This window comes from Salminus brasiliensis, chromosome 15 (assembly GCF_030463535.1).
Source record: "Salminus brasiliensis chromosome 15, fSalBra1.hap2, whole genome shotgun sequence".
In the NCBI taxonomy this organism is placed as follows: Eukaryota; Metazoa; Chordata; class Actinopteri; order Characiformes; family Bryconidae; genus Salminus; species Salminus brasiliensis.
The window spans coordinates 7,885,201-7,904,800 of record NC_132892.1 but is presented as its reverse complement, the minus strand read 5'-3'; the positions used below and the strand labels follow the sequence as shown (position 1 = coordinate 7,904,800).

The 19,600-nt window shown below is 35.3% G+C and overlaps 1 protein-coding gene across 1 annotated transcript; it reads left to right on the top strand.

The window, feature by feature from the left end:
• Window positions 1–6,735: 6,735 nt before the first annotated feature.
• On the top strand, window positions 6,736–13,352 carry LOC140535843 (sodium/potassium-transporting ATPase subunit alpha-1). Its single transcript, XM_072657370.1, has 22 exons — window positions 6,736–6,844; window positions 6,999–7,112; window positions 7,274–7,333; window positions 7,595–7,798; window positions 7,994–8,107; window positions 8,194–8,328; window positions 8,826–8,943; window positions 9,054–9,322; window positions 9,564–9,872; window positions 10,023–10,157; window positions 10,245–10,437; window positions 10,543–10,718; window positions 10,845–10,981; window positions 11,061–11,211; window positions 11,302–11,470; window positions 11,555–11,709; window positions 11,859–11,982; window positions 12,129–12,274; window positions 12,365–12,495; window positions 12,723–12,824; window positions 12,979–13,070; window positions 13,190–13,352. Exons 1-22 carry the CDS (start codon window positions 6,833–6,835, stop codon window positions 13,216–13,218), a joined length of 3,075 nt encoding a protein of 1,024 aa, XP_072513471.1. The 5' UTR covers window positions 6,736–6,832; the 3' UTR covers window positions 13,219–13,352.
• The last annotated feature ends 6,248 nt before the right edge of the window (window positions 13,353–19,600 follow it).

Sequence of the window (19,600 nt, the reverse complement as noted above, 5' to 3'; positions counted from 1 at the left end):
GTGCAGTGTTTGATCTGTAGCTTGTGAGCATGTTGTTTTTTCGCTGTTCATTTAATTCACGTATTCAGGGCTTACATGCACTCATACTTCCAAATAGATCTGACCTACTGGGCGAACTGCTTCCACTGTCATTACAAAGCAAACATGGTCACTGCTAAACCTTGAGCTCCGACCAGTAGTTGAGAAAACATTGTATACAGGAAATAATGTGTGAAAAAGGAATGGTCAGTGTCTAATGCTATGGTAAAGGCTAAATTGGTCTATTCTAAAGCTCTAAGATAAGTTGTGTTGAGAAGTCATCTTAGCTGGTCCTAATCATGACATGAATTCTGTTCTAGGTACAGAACCTGAAGTGACTGTCTCTTCTACTCAAAATCACCCGGCACTAGCATGGTGAACAGACATTCATATGCCGTGACCTTATGACCTGTGCATCATCACTGTAAGTAGATGCTTAGCCTTCATTTTCCATGCCAAGTCATCAATATAGAGAACAGAATTTCCAATGGTGATGTTGAAATGTGTTCTGTGGTGCGTTGAGTAATGCGTATTACACATACACTGCGCACGCAGTATGTGATTACACAATCATAATCCCTTGTGTGTGGATGCTCATGCATGCATTCCCCTTTCTCCCTCTCTGCCCTTCCCCCTGCCATCCTGCTGCTTGTCCTCCTCTATTCTCATCATGCAGTCTCCTTAATGCTTCATTCCTTTACCCAATGTCCTTATAGCTCAACCTCTTTGTCTTAAAGAATTTATTAAACCTAGAGATTTTACAAGCAGAAAATAATCTGCTATATGCTCTGTGGCACTTTCCCTACTGTCTTCAAGCCTCTTGTTTTCAATGATTTCTAAAACATTTGTTCATTATACTTAATTATTCATTTTTATTATGATAATAATATTTTTATTATATTCATTATTATTATGTTAATGCTTACTTAACATACTTGCACATCACTGGCAGCACAGTGTATTCCAGTGTCCAGTTGATTTTTGGCCATAATCTGATTCCATCAATGGGAGATTACATTTGACCCTGGCAGCACTGTCACAGATGTTGAGGCTTTTGACATGCATTAAGCCTTTGACATGTGGACCACTTGCATTAAGTGTCCAGTGTTCACTCTCCAATCTCAGATCAGCTAAATCATTTATCCCCCGTCCTTCAGTGCTATTTTAGAAAGTTATTCCAGATCAGAACCTAAAGGTTCTTTTTTTATTTAGTCATTTAAAAATATATTTATTTATGTATTTGGGTTTGTGCCTTCCTGGAAATTTTTCATGGGAATATATGTCTTTTATATGTATAAACATGTCTCTTCCTAGGAAAATATTGTATTATAAAATATGTATTAATGTTATTTTCTGTGTTGGACACATGTCTCATGAACTAAAAAAAATAAAACTAAATTATCCACCATCTTGCAACTTGCAAACTAACAAACATTTTGTCTCAATTGACATAAGAACCACTATTACTAAGGTCACTAAAATCCTCTTTGTTGTTAGTCCTAATATCACCAGAATGTAACTTCTGAAACATTTAAGGAAAAATTAAAAACAAATAATTAAACAAAAGACTTCAGCCTTACTCAATCCTCAGTAATGTGAAAAGGGAATGCAATTGTGGTATTTTGCAAGGACTCACTGTAGTCGCTTTCATCATTGTGAACAAACAGAAATAGACAGAGAGAGACAAAGGGCAGAAGGGCCTGAAGACTATCAAGAATAAAAAGTAAAGTCAATTTAGAAATATGAAAAATGTTGGGAATGCACAGGAATATAGGTTCAAGGACAACCACAGTGCAAACTGACACAGCAAGTGTCAAGGGCAAAGGGTGTGTCCTTGAACACTGAACACTGGCTCCTCCTCCACTTGCTTGCCCTGACTAAACTTTTCCACTCCTCTCTTGCATGCTGTGCCTTGCTATGTCCTTGGCTCAGTTCCGAGCACTGGCTTTTGGTAACATATTATACAGCAGGAACATTTTGTGTTTGGGACAAATGTTTCTTTATTTTGCGAACATTTTTGTAAAAGTTCACATATTTGGATCAACTAGATTCTTTTCATATATTAGGCATTGTGGGTGAGAGCCTACTTAATATAAATAAATAAATGTTTAAGCAAAGGTATGTCTATTCACATCTATAGTTAAGCCTTTTCCCAGTTCCTTATTTAACATATTTCATATTTAAATCCCACAAATAGAGTTATAGAGCACTGTTGCTAAATTCTCTGACATTTTCTAGAGGGCTCTTTGAACACTAGTTCACATTTGACATTTGACTAAACTAAGGTCAGAAGGGATGACACAACTAGGTGGGTCAAAAGTAACACAAGTTACTCACTTTAAAGTGTATTAGGTCTATGTTTAATGTATATTTTCAGACATGTTTTCTGCTTCCTGGTGGATTAACTGTGCATTGCAAGCACCATAAGAATACATGCAGATTTGGATTACTTGCACAAAACTTAAAAGGTTTTAGTTCTAGTTTTTTGAAAAACTTGTGGGTGTATCTCAACTTTTATGTACAAAATAAAAGTCTTTTTTTATAATTTATCAGAACTAAATTATTTGATGTTTCAGGCATAACATGGTTAGTTTATTGTTCTTAAAAAGGGATTGAGAACATGCAATATTTGGGGTATTAATAAGTTGTTGTATTTGAAATTAAGCAATCAATATGTGATTCAAATGTAGACTTTCCACTTTAATTTATGGGTAAATAAAAATGCATAGAATAGAGAAGGAAAGAAAGGGTTCATGATTCAAAGCATACCACATCATCTATCAAACATAGTGAAGGCAATATTATGGCATGTGCATGTGGGTCTGCCAATGGAACTAGGTCACTGGTGTTTACTAAAGATGTGAAGTAGCAGAATAAAAATTCAGGGACTGTGTGAATAGAGGCTGTACAATTGCAAAACAATCATAATATTTAGGGTATTCTGAATTATTTCTTTTCTACAGTTTACACTGTTTTTTTTTTTTTTTTTAATTGCCCTAGAGTTGACTTACCTGTTCTAACTTAAGATGTGGCATCCTCTCAGTCAGACTTTAAGTTTTATTACCATGTGGTTTTGTCCTATAATTATCCGCCTTTTCTCTTGAGTGGCCAGTGCATACTTTCTGTCATTTAAAGCTTCATTCTGGGACCAGTATAAATAAACACACATAGAAAAAAAGCAGAGACAAAATTGCAAGCAGATGCCAACTGCAAAAATAAAAATACACAAGGAACTAGTCATAAAATGCCTCTAAAATACCTCTCAACACAAGCTGTACAACAGCATCTGTGATCAGGCAGAATATATGTACATTTAGAGTTTATATGCATGTACAGGCATTGAAATTCCATAGAAAGTCATGATTGTGCTGTTTTACAATGGTTTTACATTACACTTATATAGACAAAGTATCTGTCAGTACCCAAATTCAGTTGTCTGGTGGTTTACTAATTGTTCTCATTGTATCATCATTTATAGCTCAAAGATGATCGTTGAAACATGATCAAAGACAAAGAACAGTAGAAGTAAAGTACAGAAGAACAATGTATTACATTAAGCATGTTCTTATAAGCTTATTTTGGTAATTATGTACATTTTGAAATTAATGTGACTTATAACATTTCTAAAACATAGCTTCAAGTTCTAAACCAATAAGGGCACCCTAGTACTGTACAGAGGGGGTTTAATTGATAACTTGCCTGTATTTTGATAACTGGAATTTTTTTAATCCAGATTGTCCTTTATTTAGGTGGAATATCAGGATAAGAGTGGGAAAAGCTTAAGTTTTTGAAAAAGAGAAGTGAAAAATCCAAACACAGGAAGGATAAAAGTAGGCCATATTCTGCTAAAGAGCAGTGGAAAATTCCTTTGGTTGACACTGGAGTCTGGTAACCTGAGCCATAAAGGCTAAAAATCCCTGTGTAGTGTACACTCTTTTCTTCGCTAATCATACACACACACACACACACACACAATTGCTCTCTTTTTCTTTCCCAGCACAAGTTGGGAACAATGGTCTTTCACATGACGCTTGCCTGGCTCACACAAAAGCTCCAGTGTGAGTGAGCAATGTCTGACTGGTTACTCCCACCATTCAGAGCCACAGCAGAGGCAGGACTGTGTGTCCTGACATTCCACAGGGTTACTATGTGGGACAAGGAGCCCCTCAAACTGATTTACTTGTTTAAATATTTCTCCTTTTTATATTTAATTTTCAAACTTACATGTGACATAATTGTAAATGTAATGAGGAGTATCTTTGATATTGCGCCTGCCCTTATCTTAGGGATGAAAAAAAATAACATGACATCAACTTGAAGGCATTTTATGACATAAGATGTGTAATATTGCAAAAAAAAGTTTAAGTTGCAATTAAGTTAGAAACTGATTGCTAAAATGATTTCTTGAGATCAGTCAGTGTTCTAGAAGCACTGACAATACCTACATTACCCAATACCTTGAAAAGTGTACTTTGTCACAATAACATATCATTATATTCATGACACTTAAGCATAATAAGCTACACACAAAGGAAGATTGAAATGTTGCTGAAAATAATGTGAGAACTAAAGAAAGTATAATATTATGTTTAATAGTTGGTTAAACATGAAGCACATAACAAGCACAAACAAGGACAGTACTGTAGACTGTTTTCTTTCAAAGTTGACAAGTTTATTTTGTTGCCTGTTCAGTTGCCTCTGTTTTTCCCAGCGTCTGCTGCAGACATTTCCCTTACAGTGTATAAATGACCATGTGGCTGAGGGAGAAGAGGCTTGTGTAGATAGATCAATCATTCTCATTGCTCTTTGATGAGCTCTGTGTTCCTTACTTGGGTTCTGCGAGAGGTCTTATAAAATCTATACTCTTTGCAGATAACTACTTTTTTGAAAAACACGGTGGTTCAACAGCAGTAAGAAGCAAATGTAGCAAATAAAATGTAAAAGACCAACAGTATCTTTCTCTGGAAGTTAACACCAAGTTCCTTAGTTGCTGTTTCTGGTCACATTCCACCAGCTCCCTGTCAAAAGTACAATTTGTGCCCCACCCCCACTCATTCTTAGTTAAAGAACAGTCTTGTGTTAAATCTGAAGCCACTGTAAGAAACACTTCAAGCTGCTCTAGAACAATCACTGTCACATGCAGACATGATGGTAAATGGTAGATAAGGATGACAGACTAATAAGGCCAAAATGGGTAAACGCTTGCTGCATATTTGATAAATATGTTGTAATGTGCAATGTGATAAATGTTTACATAATGCTATGTACTGATATACAAATACATTATTAGAGCTTTCACTTACCAGGGAATTACTAAAGTATAGGAAAAATGTCAGCACTCATTTTTCCAAAAAAATTGCTTTGTCATAATTCATTCTGATATGTCTTTCAGCTCTGAAAATAATGAACCTTCTTGGTAGGTTTCATGGTAGTGATTTATTGCTCATACTGTTGAAACTTAAATGTAATTTCATTCTTAAAGCATGCCTACCACACTTTCATAGGAGAGGTCACAGTGTTCTGTTAATAAATAAGCTAAAGGGTTGAGTATAGGCCCTTCATTATTTTCAAGCCTCTTAGTCAAAAGAGCACTTGTTGCAGTAAAAGTCTGTGCGCTCAAGTGTAGTGTTACTTGTCTGCGGCTCAGGTCACTTCCTTAAAACTGGTTTTACTACTGCATAGTGTTCTGGGTAGGTCAAAGTTAATGAATGTTAAAGTTTTACAACAGTTAAGGCTGATGATTATTAAAATGTAACCATATGAAGCAAGGTTTTAATATTTAACATGGAGAAATGTTCACCTTTTTTAAGCAACCCTGAAAGTTAATGATATGTCTTTTCTTTGGATTTCACCTTGATCACCCACCACTGATTGTGCTCATTCATATGTACGGGCTTCACAAGTGCTCAATGTGGCAAAATCACTTATTACTCTTGCCTTGTGTTTCTTGAGCTATTCACACAGTCAAACTCTGTGCACATCACGGGAGCAACGTTTCAGACAAATTCACATGCAAATTGACATTTTGACACCCCTACTTTTACTGTTCTGTTTTTTTAAAGGGAGTGTGAGAATCATGTGAACATCTGGTACTGTGGGAAGGACATTGAGGCTTTGCTACTCTTATCTTAAGCTATCCAGCACCAACCGACAACAAACAGACAACTGTTTCCAAAACATGGATGAGATTAACATTTGCATTCAACATAATTTTTACTGACTTAGAATATGTCTGTGAGTCTGTGAGTTTCATTCCTTCTTTTTTCTTTAAAAACACCAACTTTAATTAGAATTAGGGGAGATTATATTTAAAAGAATAAAGCTTACCTAATTAATAATAGAAAGAGAAAATAAAGATAAATGTAAGAAAAAGTGCTCATACTGGTTTAAAATCAGCAAGGACGTAAATGCAATCATTCCTCAAACCTCAATATATAACAAAGGCATTGTCTGTGTAAATGATTAACTGACACAAGGATAGCACTGAACTGTGCTACAGCAGTCCATAAATCTAACTATGGTTACTATGGCAAAGGACTTTGGTTCTCCTTTGCCATTGCTTGTCATTGAAGGTTAAAACGTACAAATGAAGGTTGAATGAGTAATAATAGAAAATCTAAATCTCACCTGCTAAACTCCTCCCAATTTATTCAAATCTCCTCCCATTCAGGTACATGAGCTAGTAAGCTATAAAGGTTTGCAAACCTGTTCTGGGAGTGCAGGGACTCAGATGTGTTGCCTCAGAGATTAACCACAAGGTTGGAACAGGAGTATAATTTACTGCTGAAACCTGAACATATAAAGAAGAGGAAAAATGGGGTTAGGCGTAAGTTGGAAACATTTTTCTTACCTGCACTGTTGAATTAACCCATTTTCATTTGATTGTGGTTTATGTCTTAAGAGTCTGATGCTTTGTTTATGGCTCATTGTGTGTGCTTACATTACCAAGTTGTAATTTTCTCCTCTATCATTTTGCTCAGACGGGCAGTGATAAATACAAGCTGGCTGCAACTTCAGAAGATGGGGAGAAAAAGAAGAAAAAAGGAAAGAAAGAAGATAAAGACATGGATGATCTGAAGAAAGAAGTTGATCTGGTTAGAAACTGTACTAAATCCAAAACGCATAAAACTCACTGTGTTACCATTTCAGTTGCTTTGTTTTGTTTAATTATAATTATTAATCTACTTATTATTATTATTATTATTATTATTATTATTATTATGATGATGATGATGATGTTGTTTTTTTACAAAAGGATGATCATAAGTTGACTTTGGATGAGCTTCACCGCAAATATGGCACTGACCTTAGCAGAGTAAGTAAAAGGGTGTACAGGTGTGTCTTGCACTAGGAAAAAACTCATATTCATCTTACAGTTCTAGATAATTTTCACAAGACAATTAATTAATTTGTTTAAAGATACATCCAATGTAAAAAAAAAAGAAAACAGTATATTTTTGTCCAATTTCATAGAGCAAAATGCAAAACATGTTTTAAAACTACAGTTTACTACATTCCTTTTTGTACCCAAATTGTCAAATAATAAATAGGTAACATTTTTATTACTATTTCTAAGGGTTTATCTGCCTCTCGTGCCAAAGAAATCCTTGCACGTGATGGACCCAATGCTCTGACCCCACCTCCAACTACTCCAGAATGGGTTAAGTTCTGCAAACAGCTCTTTGGTGGATTTTCCACTTTACTGTGGATTGGAGCTATACTTTGCTTTTTGGCATATGGGATCCAGACTGCCTCAGAAGATGACCCAACAAATGATAATGTAAGACAAACCTAGGTTGTTAGGTCTAAATTCCTGTGGTACATATTTACTCTGTTATAATGTAACAGGGCATGTTAGTCTCACAACCTCCCTCTCTCTCTGTCTCTCTCTCTCGCACACACACACACACACACACACACACAAACACACACACACATGCACACATACACCCACACACACATATTTTCTTTGCAGTTGTACCTTGGTATTGTGCTGTCTGCTGTGGTTATGATCACAGGATGTTTCTCATACTATCAAGAGGCTAAAAGTTCAAAGATTATGGAATCCTTCAAGAACCTTGTCCCACAGGTATAAAACCATAAAACAATATTCCTTTGGACTGCATTTAACTGTTCTTGTGTCATTAATCATTTTGTTGTATTCTCTTAATACAGCAAGCTCTTGTTATTCGAGAAGGTGAGAAGAAGAGCATTAATGCTGAGGAAGTAGTGGTAGGTGACCTTGTGGAAGTTAAGGGTGGTGACCGAATCCCTGCTGACCTGCGCATTATCTCTGCACACGGATGCAAGGTGACTGTTAAAAGAATTAAGCTGACTTAATTATGCCAACAACACTGCCATTCATTCTGTCAATTATGAAACTATTGTCTATCCATATTGCCAAACGTAAACCTAATAGACTGGTTTCTCATGTTAAAATGAGATTAGAAAAAAGATTAGACTTACTTTTCAGTTCTGCATCAACATTTAAAAAACTGCGGAATAGAAGCACTGTAGTTTTCCCTTCTGAGATGATTGAATTATTTTCATTTAGTTCCACCTTTCTGGAAAATAAAAAATAAACATTGATACAGCTTTCTCATAAGATACCCATCTCCAACCTGCAAGCCACAGAAAAGCACTAAAATAACAGATAGCTATACACATTGACCTCCTCTATCTTTCATTTTCATTTCGCTATTACTCCATTCCTGAAATTTTTAGGGTTAGCACTATAAAAACAATTTAAGACCAATGCATGTTTTTGATTTTTGTCTTGGCCCTTTTATATTTACCTGTAAAAACAGGTGGACAACTCATCTCTTACTGGTGAATCAGAACCTCAAACTCGCACTCCTGACTTCTCCAATGACAATCCTCTGGAAACAAGAAACATCGTATTCTTTTCCACAAACTGTGTTGAAGGTACAAAAAAAAAAAGATTAACTGTCAAAAAGCAACCACAACAACATTTTAACAAGACAAGAAAAGAAGGCAAATGAAAACATGAGGAATTTCACATTATTTTTCCCCAGGTTCTGCTAGAGGTATTGTCATCAACACCGGTGATCGCACTGTGATGGGTCGTATTGCTACTCTTGCCTCTAGTCTTGAAGTTGGACAGACACCAATTGCCAAAGAGATTGAACATTTTATCCACATTATCACTGGTGTAGCGGTTTTCCTGGGTGTGTCCTTTTTTATCCTGTCTCTCATTCTTGGGTATGGCTGGCTAGAAGCTGTCATTTTCCTTATTGGAATCATTGTTGCCAATGTGCCAGAGGGCCTACTTGCCACAGTCACTGTGAGTACTAGAAATATTATTTATTGCCAGTACTATTCCTTAACTGCTATTAAAAATATAAATCCGCTAACCTAAATGTCTGTATTGTTTGCAAAGTGCATGATTTCATTTATGTATGTTTGTTACTTGAAATAGGTTATGATATACAGTATACATGATACAGTATATTTTTTGAAACAACCTGTTTTAACAAAGTGGCACAACATTAAAAACAGCATCACTGTATCATTGCTTTTTGTAGGTTTGTCTGACTCTTACTGCAAAGCGAATGGCCAAGAAGAACTGCCTGGTGAAGAATCTCGAAGCTGTGGAGACACTTGGCTCTACCTCCACCATTTGCTCTGACAAGACTGGAACCTTAACGCAAAACCGTATGACTGTGGCTCACATGTGGTTTGACAACCAGATCCATGAAGCTGACACCACAGAGAACCAGAGCGGAACCTCATTTGACAGAAGCTCTCCCACATGGTCAGCTCTTGCTCGTGTGGCCGGCCTATGCAACCGTGCTGTCTTCCTTGCTGAACAGGCCAATGTTCCCATTCTTAAGGTGTGCCTTGTTATAAAAGATATAATGTATTTTCTCAGTTCTTAAAAAAGTTTAAAGTGCATCACAGGGCATCCATGTAATGTTTTAATACAAAATATCTTTAAAAACAAATATTCTAAAGGAAAACAAATTATTTATTTTTTTTGCCAGAAAGAAACTGCTGGTGATGCTTCAGAGTCTGCTCTGCTGAAATGTATTGAGCTTTGTTGTGGCTCAGTGAAAGAAATGAGGGAGAAGTACCCAAAGATTGCTGAAATCCCTTTCAACTCAACCAATAAATACCAAGTACTTAATTTATAAATTAAATAATTTGAATAAAAGCACCCTTAGAATGCAAATTTGGCAATTTGAAACACAACTTTTTTTCTGCAGCTTTCAATCCACAAGAACCCCAACTCATCAGAGACCAAACATCTGCTAGTAATGAAGGGAGCCCCTGAGAGGATCCTGGACCGATGCTCAACTATTTTGCTTCATGGAAAAGAGCAACTTTTGGATGATGAACTAAAAGATGCTTTCCAGAATGCTTACGTAGAGCTAGGAGGTCTTGGAGAAAGGGTGCTAGGTAGGGCATGATATTGCATTATATGTGAATCATAACTGGTCTTGTTCTGAATGTGTAGATAAACGACAATCAAGCTAAAAAAAAAAATGTATGTCATCTTTTTAGGTTTCTGCCATTTCAGCCTCCCTGATGATCAGTTCCCTGAGGGCTTTGCATTTGATACTGAGGAGGTGAACTTCCCTACTGAGAACTTGTGCTTTGTTGGTCTCATGTCTATGATTGATCCTCCTCGTGCGGCTGTACCTGATGCAGTGGGGAAGTGCAGGAGTGCTGGGATCAAGGTAAAGTGTTTTACCTTTGCTTACTGTCACAGCAAGATTACCTCTATTCAGTGACATAAGCATCAAGGCATAATTATATGATCATTGATCTGTATCTTTGTATCTAACACTTTCTCGTATTCTCAGGTTATCATGGTCACAGGTGATCATCCAATCACAGCTAAAGCAATTGCTAAGGGTGTGGGTATCATCTCTGAAGGCAATGAGACTGTTGACGACATTGCTGCTCGACTGAACATCCCTGTAGGAGAGGTCAACCCCAGGTAATGTGAATAATTATAATTCCATACATTTTTTCAGTGTTTCGCCAAAAGATTGGGTTTAAGCAATGTTTATTTTCAGAGATGCAAAAGTATGTGTGGTTCATGGTGGAGATTTGAAAGAAATGACATCAGAACAACTGGATGACATCCTTCGGCACCACACTGAGATTGTTTTTGCCAGAACTTCTCCACAGCAAAAACTGATCATTGTCGAAGGTTGCCAACGACAGGTACCATATTTACATGGTAAAACTGCTTCATGCCAACATTTTGGAAGTTGTTGTTTTAGTCTGCAATTTGCATTTTAATTTTCCCAACAGGGTGCCATTGTGGCTGTGACTGGTGATGGTGTGAACGATTCCCCTGCTCTGAAGAAGGCTGATATTGGAGTAGCTATGGGTATTGCTGGATCAGATGTCTCCAAGCAGGCCGCTGACATGATTCTTCTGGACGATAACTTTGCCTCAATTGTTACTGGTGTAGAAGAAGGTAGAAACTTAGTTAAGTAAATAATGCTAAATGTGTTGTTGAAGATATGAATGTATTTTTCTAAAACTATCATCCCATCTCCAGGTCGTCTGATTTTTGACAACTTGAAAAAATCAATTGCCTACACTCTGACCAGCAACATTCCTGAGATTTCCCCTTTCCTTCTCTTCATAATTGCCAACATTCCTCTACCTCTGGGCACGGTCACTATTCTGTGTATTGACCTAGGAACTGACATGGTAAGGAGAATGTGATTTATTAATTTACACAATTGATTATTCAGAAAAGTCATCTGGTTTAAAGCTTTGTCTTTATCAAAGCACACAGCTCAGTCCAGTAATGGATGATTGTAAAGACAATGTGATGAATGTATTTCTTCATATGATAGGTACCTGCTATTTCTTTGGCTTATGAAGCTGCTGAAAGTGACATTATGAAGAGACAGCCCAGAAATGCTAAAACCGACAAACTGGTGAATGAAAGGCTCATCAGTATGGCCTATGGTCAAATTGGTAAGAAGTACACACAATACTCATGAAGATACAGTCTGTATCTAATTTCAGCTGTACTCTGCAGCATCAAAACATGTAAAATCATACGATGAGTATGCAGTGCTGTTATACTTTCAGTATGTTGTTTTTTTTTTTTTTTCTTATAGGAATGATGCAAGCTACTGCAGGGTTTTTCTCTTACTTTGTGATCTTGGCTGAGAACGGATTCCTGCCTTCAGATCTAATAGGTCTACGTGTCAATTGGGATGATAAATATTACAATGATTTAGAAGACAGCTATGGCCAACAATGGGTGTGTAGCACACATATTATTATAAATGTAAAACCTCAATAGTGCACTGTAGACTGACATTCTGTAATTATTTCCTAATTACTGTCATAGACTTATGAACGAAGAAAAATTGTGGAGTACACATGCCACACAGCTTTCTTCGCCAGTATTGTCATTGTGCAGTGGGCTGACTTGATCATCTGTAAGACTAGAAGGAATTCCATCTTACAACAGGGAATGAAGTAAGTAAAAAAATAATTAGAAGTGAATTAATAACAAGCTATCTATCTATCTATCTATCTATCTATCTCTCTATCTCTCTCTCTCTCCATATATATAAATTTCCTAATAATCTCTCTCTCTCATATATATATATATATATATATATATATATATATATATAATATATATATATGCGTGTGTGTGTGTGTGTGTGTGCTCCTCATTCCTACTTGTTTCTTTTGTTCAGGAACAAAATCTTAATATTTGGCTTGTTTGAAGAGACAGCCCTGGCAGCCTTTTTGTCCTACTGCCCAGGCATGGATGTTGCTCTTAGAATGTATCCACTCAAGTAAGTTTGCTTAATGTTGACACCAATGCATGTATCTGTTTGTCACTGTGATTAAACATGAATGATCATCATATTCAAACAAATGAAATCACATCAATGTCACTTTAAAGTTAGATCAATGATGTGTTAAAAGTTATGATTGTTCCCCTTATAGACCATGCTGGTGGTTCTGTGCTTTCCCATATTCACTGCTCATCTTCCTTTATGATGAGGCAAGAAGATACCTCCTTAGACGGAACCCTGGAGGTACACACAAATCTTTTGGTGTGACCATTTCACACACTATGTGGAGTAGTATATGAATAGGCTTTATTATGACAAAGTGTAAAAGCCATATTTCTGAACTGTTTGCCCCTTCTTTTCAGGCTGGGTGGAAAAGGAGACCTACTATTAAACTAAGGCGATCCACCATTTCCAGGACAGTCCACACATTTGCATTACTCATTAAACTCCCTGTCAATTAATATTCAACAAAAAATATATATTCTAAATGTATCCCTGAAATAAAGATCAAATATAAAAAATAAAGCACGGATACTGACTTTTTTCTTTCTACATTTTTTATTTAACCCTCTTTGAAAGTTGAATCTTTTGGTAATGCTGCAGTCATCTGTGGCACTATGACCCCCTTATATAGTTTGGTATATGAAATATATATATAAAAAAATAATATATATATAATATACTCATCATGGATATAAATGTCATGGCAGTATTGGGTTTTATGAACTACTCTTTTGCACACAGGAATATACATACACCTATTTAGATTCTGTTTGTGTCTCTTTAGTGATCATGATTTACTACAGATTGTAGCTTCTTTTTGTCCACATAAAAAGCGTTTGTTTCTCAGCACACATTGGCTTGACCAACACACAGTACGATGGAAAAATCCAAAGAACTTCTAAGATCTAAGATAATCACAAATTAACATGTCACCAATGTCTTGTGTAGCCATTTCCAAACAACTGATTCCAACATAATCAGTTCAAACAAGTGTATGGAAGTACAAGTTTTTGGGAGGTATAGTCACTTTGGTCTGGAAGGTCTGGAAAAAAACCCAAACTGGCACCCTCAGCTAAGAGAAAATTAGTTCAGTTGGTCAGGAACAACCCAAGAACCAGTGGCAGGCCTAGCATTTACTGAAAACTGCTGGAACACCAATGTCGTTGTCTACCATCAAGCACATTTTCCATTGCCATTGACTGAGAGACTAAAAATCTATACCCTTAAGTTTGATTAATGTTTGCAGCTGAACACATGGACAAAAAAGCTGAGTAGTGATGTGAAACACTAAAAGCTGTAGAAGAAGCTAAAAAGTATATATTTTGGAAAATGTCATTAGAGTGGGTGGGTTCTTACCAGTTCCAGAAATAAATATTAATGTATATATATGTCTGTCATGATTTCATTTGGCATCACATCTCTTGGAAGGAATTCTGGTGAGCAGACCTAAGAAAAGAAAAGTTTTTATAAATCTAAACTAGTTAACCAAATCTAAACCAGACTTAACATGTCTCCTAATTTCTAAGATATCTCCTAAGATCTCTAACAATTATAAGAGACTCTGCTAATTCTTTAATTAATATACGGTTTACAGTTTTTACCTTTGTAACATTTGCATTTGTACTTATTTTACGGTTCAAGAAGATCCTATTTGATTTTTTCATGCATATTTTAGTATCCACAAAAAGCTCCCGTCCACTGGCAGCACAGAATGGAAACCCCTACAGTAACTGTGAATTTCACATTCTGCTATGGTTATGTTTAAGGTCATAGTAAGGGTTTGGTAAGGTTTTTCATTATGCTTAAGGTTAAGGTAAGGTCTAGGTTAAGTTTAACCTATATTTAGGTTATTTTTATTGGTTAAACGTTCCTGAAAAGGTCCCTATTCTACAGTTTCCTTGTACTTTTTTATTTTAAGGAACATGTTTTAGATACTTTTAGATATGCCTCACAATAACATTCATAATTTGGGGAAGATCTGTACTGGCATCAGTAAAGCAGTGCTGGGACAAGAGATGATGTGACTGATGTGACAATTCTGAAATCAGCAATGACAGCACCTTTAGAGCATTCAGTGACAAATAACCAATTGGAATCAACCCTCCTGTTTATGGAATGAAAGTGTGAAAACTAGGTTTATTTACCATGTCTCATACTCATTTCAATACGCATTTTTACAAAAAATATTTCATCTGATTTCCTATACCATGTCATTAGGAACAAATAACAAAGTAAATAATCAGTATGAGCCCTGAGCAATACATTATTTGTAGCTGCAGCAATTTTGCTGTATTCTCTTTTTTAATCATCAAATGAGTCTGCAGGTATCAAAATTTCACAATAAATGGACCAATAGAAATGTCCCAAAATGACTAAGAATCTTTTCTTACTGACTTTTTAGTTGTATAATTGTGTTTGAATGACATCAACAATGTACACATAAGGGATCAATAGTTATTTTATAACAATGAAAGATGTTTTTTACTTACATCTTACAAAAAAGTTAGTTAAAAAAGATTTTTTCCTCCCATGTATAATTGTGTTTGAATGACATCAACAATGTACACATAAGGCATCAATAGTTATTTTATAACAATGAAAAAAAAATTACTTACATATTTAATCTCCAAAGCTTAAATGCCTTAATCTTTCTGTAAGTCAACCAATGTCTTCTTCTGTCTTTTTCTTTCCATCCTATTTATCCTGTCTCAGGCTGTCTGTGTTTCCAAAACAAGGAAACACACCTTTATACTCCATCAGCTCACCTGCATGAAGGGAGGAGATTTAAGCAAAAATGGGATGGGTTTAGTTTTTCTTCATAAAAAATGGCTCACTATTCAACCTGTTTAAAACAGGTAGGTCATCGGAACTTCCCAATGACAACTATTGTTTTCAACAAAACAACCCCAGTGAAAGAAGGAGAGGGTAAGTATCTGTTTATGTCCCATGAAGTGTATGTTAAATACAAATAGATCACCCATGTCCTGTGTGCTTTAGTATTCTTTCTGCTATGCTCTATGTGCTTATGGCTGTGTCAATGACAAGGACAATTCTCATATTCACATTTCTATAGAAAACTAAACCATGAACTACATTATTGGACAAACTAACCACTTTAATTGAAATTCAACTAATACTTAATAATTCAAATTCAAAGATACAGCATATATCATAACAGAATAAATTAGCCAATGACATTACCATTTATTCAGAATACACTTCTAGTCCATTCCTAATTTCCAGAAACCCTTCTGTGAAGAGTTAAGGGTTTCTTTTTTTTTTAGATTCTAAGTAAAAATACATTGGAAAAAAATACAATACACATATTTTACACAATAATGGCATCTACACATAATAAGGTTGGTTTTGTAGTGTAAAGTAGAAGAAATGGCTCATTTAGAAGAACTGTATTGTCAAATGTTTGACAAATTTCATTCAAAAACTCAGTCTACCTCAATGTACTTATTATCTTTCAGCATCGACTTCTCTATTGTCAAATAAGCTGTATGATTTTTCTATACTTGAATTAGGCATCTGTCACATTTTACTGATTCTTATAGTAATACTTATAAAATATTAATTAAAATGTTCCGTATTAATACACTCAGTCAAGTAATCATTAAAACTGAAGTAGTGCAAAAGTGTAAAACAGTTTTTGGACAATGTGCGGATGTTAAAATGACCTACCTGCATGGACACTTTGTGTATCTATTTGTACACAAACAGTTCGCCCTCTTCTTACATGTTTAGGGAAGTCTTGGTTGGCTGTCACTACTTACATGGAATTCTATGCAAATATCAATCGAAATTGTGCAACCATATAAAATGTAAATGATACTCAAGAATTTTCCTGGGCTATGTTGGGGTGGCTCAGTGTTGGGGGACTGGGGTATAAAGCCCCCAGACATTGAGCTGTGGAGCAGTGGAGTGTGTTTTCTCTGGAATGACAGTACTCCATCCAGTACTTTTAGGATGAGTTGGGGAGTTGGGGATGAAGTGGGGTGGGGATCATCCAACATTCTGAGCTGCATGCAAGATAGAACAAGAATCAGTTGCCAGTACATGATATTTAACTTATAATACAAAATTACAAAATACAAAATTGCTCAATAATTGTGTTCTTGCTTTAAGACTAACTATGGAGTTAATAAAACTACAACCACACAGTTTAAACAGTAGTTGTGGGGAAAATATCATTATATACTTTTCCTTTTACTGTCACTGAAAAAAACATGAAATGTTTGTGAATGTGTATTTTGTATAATTTATCAAGTTTATATGCATGAATATTACACAACTGTCCTCACTCAAGCTTTATGCACTCTTTAAAACCAAGTAGTTGAATATCACCAAGAGTTCACAAGGTTTACTGAAACAACATGGAGACTGAGGATAAAGAAGGCTGCGTAGAACTCCAAATATTTTGGTTTGGAGTTCTGAGTGACATCTTGCTGTGGCCAAATGGCCAAACCCTCCCTTGAGGCCTAAAAATAAACATGGAGTAAACAGGGAGGAGATGGGGGAGGATGATTGTTAGTATTCAACACAAAACAAGCATTTTGTACACTCTTACAACAATTAAATAAAGGTGCTGAAAAAAGTAGTCTTATATTCAATTCTTTAAAGAAAAATGTTTAAAAAGAAAAGAGATATGAGTGCAACGAATATCAGATGACTTTGATATAATTAAAGATTCTAAATAATCTAAATATTCAATCTACAATATAAAGTTCTATCATTAATTGAAAGTTTTACATTTTATAGAGGATATTTAAACATACAGAAAAGAGTCTCCAAATAACTGTCCTCTGTGTGTTTTTACCAATATTACAGAAAATAGTCTCAGAAGAACTATCTACTTTTATAGAATCACAACAAAAATGGTGCAAAGTTCAGCTATGTCATTTTTCCTAAACTTTCTTACAAACACTGCACTCTGAAATAAATTCAAATATAGCTCAGTTTTAGTGAGTTCCGCATCAAATCTTGTAATGTGATCAAGTCAATGGGAACAATAGCAAGGAAAAACTCCCTCAGAGCAAGAATAAGAACAAGGAAACATATCATTCTCTGGTCATTAACAAATATTGACATTTTTCCCCCCTAGAGCTTTACATCCAAGCCAAGAACGATTCAGCAACCTTAATTTCTGAGAGTATAGTTAGTAATTAGAAATGAATAAATATTTTACCTGAAAGCTTCAGTAAATGGCTTTTTGAAAGCACAATAGAGAAGGAAGAAATGGCTTTCTTGTTTTTGAAGCTTTGTAGTATTGTGTAAAGTACAACTCAAAACCTCTGCCTACCAGACATGAGTTCAATATCTGATCTTTATGCTGCTAAGTCTGCACTCAGTTGAATCTGGTCTTTTAAACAGATGTCTCCCTAAATGTTTGTTCCATTATTCCCAACAACAGAATTTAGCTTGTGTTTGTGAACTTTCCAAATCATTTGCAAACTGTTAATACTAAATTCTTAGTTTATGCGTTATCTAAGATTAAGCACTATGTTAGGATAAGAAATTACAACCTAAATTCCAACAAACATATTGCTTATATATGCTTAAATATGCTTAATGCATGTACATAGCCCAGAGAAATGCTTTGAATATTGGAGTATATGAAATATATTAAAAGTAACTGTTAAACGTTTATGTATTTTTCTTTGCACACAAGTACCAAGACAATTATATGTCCCTGTCTGCAACATACACCACTGTTCTTCACAAATGTTATTGTTTGTTCTATATCAACATATGCAGTTGTAGAATACAGCAATGTAAATACAAGTTGTCTGTGTAATTTTTTTTATGTTAAGATTTGTTCAACAAGACTAAATTACAACATAATACAGACTGAGATAGAAAACAATACCCTCCCTAAAAGATTTTCTAAGAAACTTTTGTCCACTAACATCATACCCACATCCTAGATGTTTATGGAATGTTTCTTGGCCATCCATACATTTAGAAAGTGCAGAAATATTTTGATATAAATACTTATTTCAATATATTTTACATTTGTATTCATTGTATTACAAAACCCATTTAAATGTTAAAATTGTAATTATTAACATTAACATGTGGTTTGTCCACTATGAACCAAAACACAAAAAGTCAAAAGGGTCTTTTGCTAGCAACTATTGTTCCCCACCCCCAACAGCTGGTACAGTTAACTCCAACCTAATAAAAACTTTAATGACTACCTTGGCTACATTGGGTAGACTACTTTTTAATTAAATTATTATTTGCAAAAGTTACAAAAAAAGTTCCTTAAATAATATTTTACAGTTACAGTAGCCCGAGTAGACATAACAGATAAAAAGCAAAAACTATTCAAAAGATTCACATATCAAATTTTTGGAATTTGCTTACTTAATCTATGGCTTATTTGCACCAATATAGAGTAAGTTGTTTACGTCTCAAATGACTTTCCCAGAATATTGCCATATGGGTAATATTGGAAAATTACTGTGTAAACATAAAGGTTAAGAAGTTTAAGTGACCTGCCTGTATGAATGCCATGTGTATCTTCAATACTTTTCCACAAACACTTCCCAGATGTCTTGGCTGCCATGAAGAAATTTAAATAACCTGTCCTGGTTGCCATGGAGAAATTCAAATGACTTGCCACTATGTCCAGTTTTGCCCAAATCACCTCCCCTTTGGACAAGTGAATTGGTAAGCTATAAAGGCATGTAAAGTGAGCTTGGACAAGCATGTACTTTGATGTGTAACTAGTGAGTAAGCTAAGAAAAAATAAAGAATAAAAG

Bases quoted from the DNA above. Each gene is read 5' to 3' on its own strand.
- LOC140535843 (XM_072657370.1), top strand. The intron at 10,719-10,844 runs GTAAAGTGTTTT...TCGTATTCTCAG, and splicing joins GCAGGAGTGCTGGGATCAAG to GTTATCATGGTCACAGGTGA. The intron at 12,496-12,722 runs GTAAGTAAAAAA...TCTTTTGTTCAG, and splicing joins ATCTTACAACAGGGAATGAA to GAACAAAATCTTAATATTTG.